Source organism: Fukomys damarensis, unplaced genomic scaffold, assembly GCF_012274545.1.
Source record: "Fukomys damarensis isolate Sample0158 unplaced genomic scaffold, DMR_v1.0_HiC HiC_scaffold_33, whole genome shotgun sequence".
Classification (NCBI taxonomy): Eukaryota; Metazoa; Chordata; class Mammalia; order Rodentia; family Bathyergidae; genus Fukomys; species Fukomys damarensis.
The window spans coordinates 4,952,357-4,965,928 of record NW_022900945.1 but is presented as its reverse complement, the minus strand read 5'-3'; the positions used below and the strand labels follow the sequence as shown (position 1 = coordinate 4,965,928).

The 13,572-nt window shown below is 44.7% G+C and overlaps 1 protein-coding gene across 3 annotated transcripts in view; it reads left to right on the top strand.

Moving 5' to 3' along the window:
• Positions 1-13,572, top strand: part of Wls (Wnt ligand secretion mediator) — a 93,351-nt gene that overhangs the window by 29,256 nt on the left and 50,523 nt on the right. The window contains exon 1 of one of the 3 annotated variants that reach the window (XM_010605110.2): positions 11,458-11,619. The exons of the other annotated variants lie outside the window; for them this stretch is intronic. Coding sequence (XP_010603412.1) covers positions 11,592-11,619 — 28 coding nt within the window. The 5' untranslated portion in view covers positions 11,458-11,591. Of the gene's footprint in view, positions 1-11,457; positions 11,620-13,572 lie in introns of those variants that run through there. 3 annotated transcript variants of the gene reach the window in all.

The window sequence follows — 13,572 nt, the reverse complement described above, 5'->3', positions numbered from 1 at the left end:
TCAATTTCTTTTTTCAGAGTGCTGTAGTTTTCAGTGTATAGATCTTTTGCTTCTTTTGTTAGATTGATTCCTAGATACTTCATTTTTTTGGATGCTATTATAAAAAGAATTTTTTCCCTTATTTCTCTCTCCATGAGTCTGTTATTTGTGTATGAGTCTGTCAATTAAGTCTAGAAGTCTTTTGGTGGAGTGTTTTGGGTCTTCAATGTAGAGTATCATACCATCAGCAAATAATGACAGTTTAACTTCTGCCTTTCCTATCTTTATTGCTTTAATTTCTTTCTCTTGTCTAATTGCTGTGGGTAATGTTTCCAGAACTATATTGAAGAGAAGTGGTGATAATGGGCATCCTTGTCTTGTTCCTGATTTTAACATGAAGGTTTTCAGTTTTTTGCCATTCAGTATGATGTTGGCTGATGGTTTTTCATAGATAGCCTTTATTAAATTGAGGTATAGACCATCTATTCCAATTTTTTGCAGGGTTTTTATCATGAATGGGTGTTGAATTTTATCAAATGCTTTTTTTGCATCTATTGAGAGGATCATATGGTTTTTGTCCTTGACTTTGTTAATATAATGTATTACATTTATTGATTTTCATGTTGAACCACCCTTGCATCTCTGGAATAAATCCAACTTGGTCAGGATGGATGATCTTCTTAATAATCCTCTGTATTCTGTTTCCTAGTTTCTTATTAAGGATTTTTGCATCTATATTCATTAAGGAGATTGGTCTGTAGTTCTCCTTTTTAGTTGTATCTTTCCCTGGTTTGGGAATCAAAGTGATACTTGGTTCCAGGAATGAATTTGGAAGTATAGCTTCCCTTTCGATTTCACTGAAAGGTTTGAAGAGTAATGGCAGTAGTTCTTCTCTAAATGCCTTGTAAAATTCAGCAGTGAATCCATCAGGGCCTGGGCTTTTCTTTGTTGGTAAATTTTTAATTACATTTTCAATTTCACTGACTGTAATTGGGGTGTTTAAAATGTTTTTATCTTCTTTGTTCAACTTTGGTAACTCATAAGTATCTAAAAATCTGTCCATTTCTTTTGTGTTTCCATTTTATTGGAGTACAGGTTCTCAAAGTAGGTATTCATGTTCCTCTGGATTTCTTTTGGATCTGTTGTGACTTCACCTTTTTCATTCCTGATTGCATGGATCTGAGCCTTTTCTTTCCTTTTTTTGATAAGATTAGCTAAGGGTTTGTCGATTTTATTTATTCTTTCAAAAAACCAGCTCTTTGTTTCATTTATTTTTTGTATCATTTTCTTAGTTTCAATTGCATTGACTTCTGCTCAGATCTTTATAATTTCCTCCCTTGTTTGAGCTTTGGGTTTTTCTTGCTCTTGTTTTTCTAGGAGTCTAAGATTCATCATTAGGTTGTTTATTTGCGCCTGCTCTGTTTTTCTAGTGTGGGCATTCAATGTTATGAATTTTCCCCATAGAACTGCTTTCATTGTGTCCCATAGATTCCTGTATGTTGTATTGGCATTCTTATTTATTTGTAAAAACTGTCTAATTTCTTCTTTAATTTCCTCTGTAATCCATTGATTGTTTAGGAGAGTGTTGTTCAGTTTCCATGTGCTTGTGAAGTTTCTATAGTTTCTTGTGCTATTGATGTCTAGTTTGATTGCACTATGATCTGATAATAAACAGGGGATGACTTCAATTCTTTTGCATTTATTTAGACCTGTTCTGTGAGCCAATATGTGGTCTATCTTGGAGAATGATCCATGTGAAGCCAAAAAGAATGTATATTCTGATTTTTGGGGGTGGAATGCTCTATAAACATCTATTAAATCCATGTGTTCCAAAGCTTGGTTCAGTTCTATTATTTCATTGTTGATTTTCTGCCTAGTAGATCTGTCAATTTGTGATAGTGGGGTATTTAAATCCCCCACTACAATTGTATTAGTGCTTATTTGGTTTTTCATGTTACTTAATATTTGTTTTATATAGTTGGGGGCATTTATATTTGGTGCATATATGTTTATGATTGTCAGCTCTTCCTCTTGAATTGTTCCCTTTACAAGGATGTAGTGTCCTTCTTTGTCTCTCTTAATGAGTTTTGGTTTGAAATTTACTTTATCTGAGAGTAAGATTGCTACCCCTGCTTTTTTCTGGACTCCTGACGCATGGAGAATTGTTTTCCATCCTTTCACTTTCAGTCTATGGACTTCCTTTTGCACTAGGTGTGTTTCTTGTATACAACATATTGTTGGATTTTGCTTCTTAATCCATTCTGCCAATCTGTTTCTCTTGATTGGTGAATTGAGGCCATTAACATTGATGGTTACAACTGATATATTTTGACTTATTCTTGTCATGTTTTTGTCCATTTGTTGACTCTTTTTACTTTTTCTCCCATCTCCTTTTAGTTTCTTGCCTTGCCTATTTGATTTGGTCTGTTGGGCCTCATGTTATTGTGAATTTCGTTGTCCTTTTCTAGGATATTGTTTAGAATTCCTTGCAGTGCTGGTTTGGTGTTCATGAAATTTCTCAGGTGCTCTTTGTCGTGGAAGTATTTTATTTCCCCATCTATTTTGAAAGAGAGTTTTGCAGGATACAAAAGTCTAGGTTGGAGATTCTTTTCTTTTAGGACTTGGAATACCTCACTCCAGGCTCTCCTTGACCTAAGGGTTTGTGTTGAAAAGTCTGCTGTGATTCTAATGGGCTTTCCTTTGCATGTGATTTGTTTCTTTTCTCTTACTGCTTGTAGTATTTTTTTTTTTTGTTGGATTTCTGGGATCTTGATTATTATATGTATAGATGTAGATTTTTTTTTTTCGTGGCTAGTTGGGGTTCTATATGCCTCACTTATCTGTATGTCTAATTCTTCCCTTCTGTTTGGGAAGTTTTCTGTCATTAATTCTGTGAAGAGCTTTTTTATATCATTTGTGTTTTCTCCTGTTTTTTCATGAATTCCTATCAGTCTTATGTTATTTTTCTTTGTATCGTCTAGGAGTTGTTGGATTGATTTCTCATGATCCCTTACTGTTTTTAATAGACCTCTTTTTTCACGGTCACTGACTGCTATCCTATCTTCTATATCTGAAATTCTATCTTCGCAATCTTTTATTCTGTTTCGTACACTTTCAATAGAGTTTTTAATCTCCTGGATATCTGTTTGAATCTGTTTTATGGATTCCATTTCTTTCCTCTGTTGGGCATTCATTGTTTCCATTTCTTTCTTATGCTGAGTCTTCATGGCTTCTATCATGGTCTTGAGCTCATCTATTTTTTTGTCAGTTTCTGCTCTAGAGTCTAGAATCATGACTTCCATTTTGCTCATCATCTCTCTGGTTAACTGGGAAATTATTTCTGATTTGAATTTTTCTAGAGCCTGATTGATCTGTTTTGTTATCTCCAGGGTGTCCTGTTGGTTCACTATCAGACTTTTCATCCTCATTTGTCCTACTGTTTGCCATTGGTGAACTGGAAATCTGTCTTTGTGTCTTGCTTAAGTGTTTTCTCATTTTTATTTTTGTTGTTGGGTTGTCCTTTAATTTCTGGGTATTACTTAAGTCTTCCTGATATCGTTACGTTTTAGCTTTTGATTTTCTAATGACTCATAGACATCCTTATTTTCATAATATCACAGAAAACAACTCTTTAAATCAATCACAACCCTTTATCCCAATTGATACATTCAGCAGCCCAATAGGATCAGGCACAGCTTGCAAACTGACCACTTGTGGTAGTCATTAATGTATCACCTTTAACCCTTGTGAATTAAATTAATATCAAGAAGCAGCCCAAAATATGTTTGCAGTGAATATGCTTTTCAATATAGCATCTTTACCATTTAGGATGAGGGGGTTAGATTGAGTTAGGATGAGAGGTGTAGATAAGTGAAAGAACTGGAGCAGGTTTAAAGTGAATCCAGAGGATGTAGAATTACCTTACTCTCTTTACAAAGCTATTAACTTCAGGGGGGATAGAGAGAGTGCAGGAATAAGGACAAGAATATATCCCCTTAACAATAACAGGCGCTTGCCTTCCCTTGAAGCTACAAAGCCATGAGTGAGGTAAAATGACTGGAGAAAAGAACATAAAGAGAAACCCCCCCAAAAAAAGAAAAAATAATAAAAGAAGTCTGAGTTAGGGCAGGAGCAGGAATAAAAAGGGAGATGAGGGATAGTATGGTGGAGCAAGAGACTGAGTCGGAGAGAGAGGACAGAAAAAAGAAAGAAATTTTAGGGTGGAATGAGGAAAAGAAAGAAAAAAGAATTTGAAGGGCCTCTCTCAGACTATGTCTCTGATCTCATATTATACCACATGCACAGACATATGCAGAACCGAATCCCCTGGTCTCGGCTAGCCAATGACAGTTCCCCACAACTGAGACTGAACACAGTCCACAAGGCCTAACTTGAGTTTCCCAACCCTCAGGGTTGACCTCCCCTCAGTTCTATTACAGGTTTCCCCTGCCCTTTCTTTAAAGATGTTCAAAGTTGGGAGCTCAGAAAACTACCCTTCATGAGAACCTATGTCTCTGCAGAGTTGGTCCAAGGACAGGCCCAATCAGGAGGTTTGAGAATGGGGGAGGGATGCATGGAGCAGGTCGTGGGGGTGTTTCAAGGGCGCCTGCATGGCTACCTTCCTTACTGGGTCTGGTGGCGCGCAGTGCAGGAGGTCACGTACCCACCACGTGATCCCGGGCAGGCAGGTGGAGAGACCCCCTCCAGGGTCCTTGGGTCCTTACTGGGTCTGGTGGCATGCAGCACGGGAGGTCGCGCACCTGCTGCGTGATCCCGGGCAGGCAGGTGGAGAGACCCCCTCCGGGGTCCTTGGGTCCTTACTGGGTCCTTACTGGGTCTGCTTGTATATTTTATTTTGAGACAGTGTCTCGCTAAGTTGGCTAGGCTTCAACTAGGGATCCTCCTGCCTCAGCCTCCCCAATTGTTGGGATTACAGGGATCACTGCTATCCCAGCTCATAAAGACCTTATAAATATTTCATAAATATCTCAAGTGAGTTTGAAGGACCTGCAGGTTTCAGGTTCCATGCTAACTGCCAGAAGAAGAAAGAGGGGACACGGCACCTGCCCATAGGAAGTCATAATTTTGTAGCACTCAGAGCTATGTAGAATACTGCAATAAAAACACACCGAGTGACACTAGCACTAGCAAGAGGTCACGTATGACAAACGGGAACACAGAGAAGGCCTCAGAGCCTGGTGTGTTCTAGGCACTTTATACATTGAAGGATTTAGCCCCTGGGCTGCAACCTAGAACTGATAAAATGCTAACATATTTCACACTTGCATAGTGAACCCATTTAATTTTCTTATTTCAGTTTTTTTTTTAAGGAACAGTTCCTAAGACTGTAAATATTAAAATGGCATTAACATGAAGCACTGCTCCGAATCCTTAGGCAGTCCCCAATCTGAGGCCGGTCTTCCTGTGGTGGGAGGGACAGGCTATCATTGCTTCAGTGCCTCTGAAAGTCCAGGTGGCCGCTGCCAGGCCTTGCTCGCCTGTAGCTGCAGCTTACTTGGTGGACACCCAATGTTCGACCCCTCAGAAGGCTGCAGTTTGTTCCTTTGGTTGTTTGTCTCCATCCCCTCTGAAACCGGCCAGAAAATGAGGGGAAACGAATCAGTAACAGCCTTGCGCAGCTATTGGCTGGGCCTTCGTGGGTTCTCCAGTTCCAAGACACCATTTGTGTAGGGAGGAGGCTGGGTCATCTTGGAGTGATGGAGAGAAACGTCCAGGAACTTCTGCCCAGGGACTTCCGGCCTGTTCCCTTAGACAGGAACTCACCATTTCCCGAGTCCCGGAGCCATTGTTGGCTCCCTTGGGTATCAGAAGATGTTTCCTTATGTTGCCAGGAGGGCAGCCTGCCTCATCCTCGTCTCCCTGTCCCACGCGCTGCCCCAAGGTCTGTGACAGGGCTTGTGCTGCAGCTCTGGGTTCTTGACAAGGATCTTCCAGAGCTGACAGCGTGAAGACTGCCGCCTGGAGATGGACTCACCACCAACACCCCAGGAGGAGGCAGAAGGGAATCCACAGATCCTGATGGGCCTGGGCCCTGCTGGACAAGCACCTCCCAGATCCTCTCCTGTCCAGGGCTAGGAAGGGCCTCTCCTTGAGGATGCAGCCTTCGCCCTCCACCCCCCTGCTCGAAACATCGCCTCTCAGGTCACTGGAAGAGCTGCTAGGTGGGGCGAAATGGTGCACACCTGTAGTCCTGACACTGGGAGGCTGAGGCAGGATGGTCCCGAATTAGGGCCCAGCCTGAGAAACTTAGCGACTTAGTGAGACATTGTCTAAAAACTTAAAAAGGGCTGGGGATATAACTCAGTGGGTTCAATCCCTAGTACTGCAGAATGCAGGCAAGCAGGAAGAAGGAGGAAAAGAGAGGAAGAGGGAGGGAGGGAGGCCTTCTAACTTCCTACCAACTAGTGAGAGCTAGTGAGCTAAGTAATAAATCAGTCACTGAGAGGCAGTGGGTGCCGGCAGGAGAACTGGCATGAAGTCCTGCCAGGCCCAAGCACCGGCTCTGCCTCTATGGGCTGGGTGACACCACCACCGATCTTCCAAATGCACTGCAGGTGATTGGACACGCTTGTTTGCAAGGAGGATTAGGTGCGAGGTACATAGGAAAGTGCCTTGCAGTGCATATATTCAGCATCAATAATCCTGACAAAAATAGAGGATCCATCATTTATAAATAACAGGGCCCTGATCATAAATGATAAGTCATAAATGTTAGAATTTTTTACTTCCCAACAAAGCACCTGTTTCTCCTAGAACGTTTAGTCTGGAGGTTTCCTGACCCTCAAATTCCAGTACGCAAGTGCACCCACAGTTTGCTTGTTCCAGCAGCACAGTTGCTGTCCCCACAGCAGCAGGAACCCCACGGGACTGCGTTTCCCCACCGCTGGGCCCCCCAGGGCGGTGTCTGAGCTCAACAGGGGCACTGTGACCCCTTTCCTAGCGGCCCCAGCTGCGTCCCCTCGCCTTCTGGCTGGAAGGTGGCAGTTTCTGAGGTGCCGGCTCTGCTGGGTAGGAGCAGTGGCATGGACAGATGGGCCGTTTGGTTTTCCTGTGAGGTCTTTTGTGCTCTCCTCACGTGTGTTCAGTTTCTTCAGTTTTGAGTTTATCTAGAGCGATGGAGAAACAGTCATTGCAGACATTTTCAGGGATCGTTGTCCGAGGTGGGAACTGGACTCACTTCTCTCTCATTTCCTCATTTAGCATTTCTTCTTCCCTTCTGGACACCTGTGGTGAGGGTTGGCTTTTCAGTCTGCATTCAGGCCTCTGGGCTGCTGCTCCCTGCAGCAGGTCTCATGGTTGGCCAATATGAAGTGCGAAACCTCTGCGAAGTGCATTGTATTATTTTCCCAAAAGAGAAACAAAACTGGAGCCAGCAGAGTCTGGAATGGTTCCATGTTTACCCCAGACTCTCGGGTGCAACCTACAGGCTCAGCTTCTCTGCATTTCGTCCCTCTTGCTTCCAGTGCACTTTAGTCCGCAGGACCTAAACTGGGTCCGTAATGGAAGCCAGTGGGCTCTGCTGTCCTTGCCGTGGAGATTCTGACAAACAGGGTGATTGATTCTTCCACCCCTCCAATTCTCCCACCTCAGCCGCACACAACCCCAGAAAATCCTCACCTCTGACTTAAACACACACTTTCAGTATCTTCTTGAGTTGGGATGAATGACACAGGTGTTCACTACAATTTCTGAAACTTCGCTGCCAAGGCTCCTGTCACTTATGCCTACGTTTAGGTCGCAGGGAACTATTTTTGAATAAGTGTTTGACTTCAGGGTGCACAGTGAGAAGCCCTCCGCATTCTGTTCTGGCTCATGGGGTGGGGTGAGCGTGTCCGCCTGCATGTTTGGGGGGTAGTGGTTGAGTGGAAGGAATGCTCTGCTGTATTACATTTTTTTCAGCTTGCCCAGAAAAGACCTTAGTAGAATTAACGCCTGACTAAAGGTTGCTGGTATTTCTCTTGCCGCCCCACTGGCCTCATGCAGAGTGGCAGAGAAGCAGTAATTCTCTGGATCTGGACCTGCAGACGATTGCAGCTGTCTGGTAACTGAGACTGAGTTGTGAATTGGTACTCTGTATAGTAACCTAGTAAGATTTAACTGGGGTGTGGTTGGAACGTGGGAGGATTTCACCCTAAAGTCGGCGGCAGAGTACGTTACGCTCTGACCATTATTAACTTTGGGGCAGTTCCAGGCAAGGCCATAACAGAGGGAGCCAGTTAATTCCTAATACTAAGCCCATTTAGCACAAGTATTTGCACTGTCTTTAGCTTGAGATTTCTGAAGTCGTCCTTATCAGGAGACATTCCGATACTCAGATGCCTGCTCCGGAGGGCCTGAAGGGATCTTTGTAGGCCTGGTCTTGGATGGGCGGTCCTGGGGTCAGCTCAAGCTGTCTTTAGTTGTCTGAGACCTCACTACTCAACCAGAAAATGGGATCTGGCTGCTTAAACCGTGCCTTCTATTCTACGTGTGCCCTTTTAACTGGGATTAAAGCTTTTGAGCTTGAGAAAGGAAAGAGGAATGTGTAGGGGAACTCGGTGGAACACATTTAAAAGCCTGTCTCTAAATTTAGCTTAAGATTCTTCCATGGTAAATGAGCACTTTGAGGGACGTTTGGATAAAAGTTGTGGCCAGATAAATAACACAAAAGCCTTTCACCCTCAGTTCTATCAGCCGTATTCCACCTTTCCACCACCTTCTCCACTGTCTCCACTGCGCTGCCCATCCAAACATTCCCAGCAAACTCTGGAATTATCCAAAGACCTAAATGTCCGGTGCTTCTCGTTAAGGCAAGATAGCTACTCGGATAGGCAAGGTCTAGAACCAGTGTGGGCTGAAGCTGGTTTTGTTAACTTGGTGTAATGCTGTTCACAGTCAGATGGTAGAACCCTCTGTACTCTCCAAGTGAAATGGTTGTCGGAGAGCAGCTTAGTTCGGGTGAAAGCTCTGGGAGCTCACGTTACTCTTTCCTCAAAAATGCAGAGAGAGCACAAGTAACTTTTAGTGGGCCTCATGAATTCTGTTCTTCTAGATCAGCCCCGATTATGATTTTTTAAAATTCACAATGGGGTCATATGTCCCTCTGCCAGGCGGCTTGAACCACTGGTGGGGCATGCGTGGCTCCCATCGGGTAGCTTTTTATTAATTTCATTGATAAGAAGACTGATAAGTGTGATTAGACCCACTTGTGCCACCGGTGACATAAGCCATGTGCCCTGTGGTTTAAGCTGGTGGGAATGTGTTCGTAAAGGCTAATAGTTCTGGTCGCCCCGGAATTTTTTATGGAACACAGCAGAACATGAATAAAATGAAATAAACATACATCAAACATTCGTGTTTTTATGGGTACAGAGATAGTGACAGTAGATTTTTAACTAAGTTCGAGAGTTAAATTGACTTTTTCTGTAGAAGAAAAGATCTGGTAGCAACTTCCATGTTTTAAGTCAGTGTGTGTTGCTGTGTTGCAGCCCTTTTTGTTAGCCACACGCTACTGTATAAATAAAGAAATAGTTTCCAAAATATTTCTGAAGTCCTTGACCATTCTAGACTCATTACTTTGTACAAATTGCAGGGTTCTGCTCATTAATGCTTGTAAACATGAATTACCCTCCACATTCCTTCCCGGCGTAGCCCAAGGAGGGTTCATCTTCAAATATCATCTGCGTTGAAAGCAGACATTCTCCCTCTCATTTCGGGGAAGGCTGTTATTACCTGATGATTGAGACTTCAAAGGCCTTTTGGGGCCGCTTGCAGGAGCAGAGATGGGGCTGCCGCATTCCCACCCGGACCTCTGTTCTTCCGGCCGCTCCCGGGGGCCCGTGGCTGGCTGTGGGTCTCCGGGTCTCGAGAGGAAACTGCCCAATTGCAAACTCCCCCGGTGATTCCTTCTGCAGAGTGCTCTCTACTGCAGAGCAGGACGAGGTGCGGTGGAAACCAGGACAACAGTCGATGTAACTGTGCCACTGGTTAGAGGGGCCAGGACCAAGGCCGGGCGGTGCTGCTCTTCCCCCATTCCACGGTGTCTTTCATTTCCAACTCTCAAGTGCACACGTCTGTGGAAGGCGTGATTCCTGTGCCCAGGGCTCTTGCCTTCCCAGCACCTTCTCTCCTTGCTCTCCCCTTCCCACCTCGGCTGACCCTTGCTGTGTTGCCAGGCTGAGTCCTGCAAGCAGCCGCCCCAGCCCTTTCTATAGCAGAAGCGCCGGTGCGAACCACTGCCGGCCGCTTCCAGCGGGGCTGTGCGTCTCTGCCTGTCCCAGCCCTCCCACAGCAGACTGCGCGGCTGCGACCCTGGGGATGCACCTGTCCTCCTCCAGGCAGCGCAGCGCCCCAGTGCTGTACCACGCCAGGCAGCTGCCAGGGGAGCCTTCACTGCTTGCAGTAAAGCAAACAAGCAGCGTGTGCTGGCCCACAGAGGCTACGGCCCGGCAGTGTGTTGGTTTACTTTTGTTTTAACTTCTCTAGGAGACAACCGAGTCTTGTCTCTGTCTCTGTCTCTGTCTCTCTCTCTCTCTCTCTCTCTCTCTCTCTCTCTCTCTCTGTCTCTGTCTCTCTCTCTCTCCCCACCCAACTGTTTAATTACAGGATCTGGGGGAGAAGGGGCTAATGAATGGGGGTTGACTCAGCTTTGAGCATGGGGGTGGCAGTGGCTGGCTGCCTGGGAGGCACTGGGGAGATCACTGGAGTCGAGGCAATCCTTCCTGAAGAGGTACGGGTTACAGCTTGTTCACTCACGTTTTTAGGGAGAGTCACCTTGCAAGGATGACTGCAAAGTTTGTCCGGTTCTAGTAGATTTGTTTCTCCTGCATCCTAAATACCCGACTGTTGCCCCGTCTCGGGTAACATCAGCGCGAATACAACACTCACTTCCGTTACTGCTGACTTCCCTTCAGGGTACCGAGGTGTGCTGTGCATTTCTCAACAACCTTGACTTTGTTCTAAGCCTCGCTGCTTCCACGTCACGGAACGGCGCAGTGTCGCGTTTCACCCTTTGATACCGGAGTGGAGAAATGGAGGCCAAAGTCTTGCACTGAAGTACAGGGAGGGGGCAGTGGCCTGCAGTGGACTTGGCACTGGGAAGGAACTCGGCTCAGCGCGGCCTTCACTCACCTCCACTTAAGGCAACCACTTCTCAGGAACGGGACGTGCTCCCCTTTGACCGCTTGCTTCCACTGATGTGGAAGGAGCCTCTGGACCTCCTGTTTTCAACTAAATTGTGTGCCAGTTCAGCTCCAGCGCGTGCTGGGCAGCTGGGTGACAGGGCTACCCTAGTGCTGAGGACTGGTTATTTCTAGCTTTCACCTGAGCAAGCTGGCTCATTGGTCTGAATCCAGCCGCTTCTTAAATACAAAAGCTCAGTCGATCGATTCCCAGAGCCTCTCGGTTAGCGATGACGCAGGCCTCCCGTACCAGACCTGTCCAGTAGTTCATCAGATCCTGTTCAAAGGTTGCAGATCATTTCAACTTCCTGCATTTACATCTTTTCTTCTGTAGTAAAATCACTTAAGAAATTGAAAGGCAGAACACATTTCTTCTGACTGCAGACTCCGTTTTATGATACGTGGAGTCACAGTTTGGACCACAGCTAATGAATGAAAATACCTCTGTGCCAGGCCACCGGTGAGCTTTCAACTTCGCTTTTTGTTTACTCCGCACGCACTCTGTAAAGAAACCCCTGGGAACAGACTTGGAACCGCAGCAGGAGGCAGGGTTGTAAAGATTTATTGGGTGAACAGTGACTGTCCAAGTCTGAGTATCAGGATTGTCAGTTTACTTTCTCAAACGGTGTAGGCATTTTCCCCTTTTGAGCATGCTAGGAAAAATATCGGATCATCTTCAGGTATTTCAGTCGTGCGAAAAAACCAAAGTTGTTGCAATCAGAGAACTAATTTAGCCAAGGGGAGAAAATGTGTCATTGGCATCAGAGAGCTTAGGATCCACTCCCAGCTTCTCCGAGTTCCCCACGGGGATCTCTGTGACGATATTAGCGTTGCCGGGACTTTTTCTTTATGACAAAACCCTAGCAGAATGAAGGCTGCTGCCCAGTGGGCGGCTGCAGAGGCCACTGGACAGAGCCCTGCCTGTGCCTGGGAGGTGGTTTGGGAGGGGAGCGGGGGGCTCAGCCTGTCCCGGCTTCTTTCCATTTCGGTCTGAGGAGTCAGAGACTGGGTTTTCAATCAGCAAAAATAAATAAATAAGAAGGATCCGTTTTGGAAGAAGCAAAGTTTTAAAATGCAGTAATTGCTTTCCACCACAAATAGTCAGCTTGACTGTGACAGCCAAAAATAGGATTCATGACTTGGGTCTCACTATTTCTTTCTCCAGCCGCATTAGAAAGGGTCCAGGGCAAAGTGCCACTCGGTCTTTCTCCCGTCGGGGGCCATTTAGCTGAGTCAGGGTGACCAAAGTTTGGTGGACTCATCTGTCAGTAATAAACTGGAGGGCTGATTTCGGATGGGTGAGGTATAAAAAGTCTTTGGGTACAGTTTTGAGGTTTTTGTTTTTCACTTGTTTGTTTTTTGGTGGTGTTTGTTTTTTTTGGCAAGGTCTGTCTATGTAGCTGGCCTTGAACTCACTGTGTAGTCCAGTCTGGCCTCCAGCTCATGGTGATCCTCCTGCCTCAGCCTCCCAAGTGGTGGAATTACAGGCATGCACTACCATGCCCAACTTCAGTTTTGTGTTTTAAACTAAAACTTCCTTAGTGTGGACTAGCACTGTGTGACCTGCATTGTGGTAGACTGCACACAGATACACAGATACAGCGAAGGATGTTACAGCTATACTTTGGTGGCGCTGGATTTTCTTATAAGTTAATTATCACGAGCCCAACTTTTTGCAAACATAACATTTTACTACTCAGAATTTACCGTTAGGATAGATACTTAGAGATAGAAAACTATGGAGTTAGCATCAGAAGTAGGGCAGATTAAAACTGGATTTGAGCATTAAAAGAAGGGCAGAATTTTAATAATACCCACTTTGCCCCCTGCACGTTTTCCTCTTGCTTTAAAAAAAATGTCTCCTAGTTGCTATCAGATTTCTATTAAGTAAAGGAATTTTTGCTAAGAAAAGGTCTGTAAACTCGGTATACTGAGGTCACACACATAGGATTTGACATTTGTAAACCACACACATAGTACACCATGATTTATTATGTTTTCTTTTCATCATTAATTTTCAAAGAAAGCTTTACAGATATATTTTTAATTGTGCCATACTAATTGGACTCACATGAAGAGAACTGGGAAAGTTTTGAAAGAAATCCAAAAAGTTTTCAGAGGATGCAAACCCAGGTACTGTTTGGAGAGGAAAACTAAATTCTGGAAGAGAGTGCTGGATTCTCTCCACATCAGTTTATAGCTTGAATGTGATCACAATAAAAACTTCAGCAAAAATGTAAATTTGAAGTCGATTGGTAGAGGGGAGTTACTCCATGGACCAGAGATTCCTGGGATTCTAAACTGTCCTGGGCCAGCCCATGAATTGGTAATTTCACATCATACCCGATGTCAAAGCAAATCCCAGGAGAATCAACTATTTAAATGTTTTAACACTTTTTTTTTTTTTTTTTTT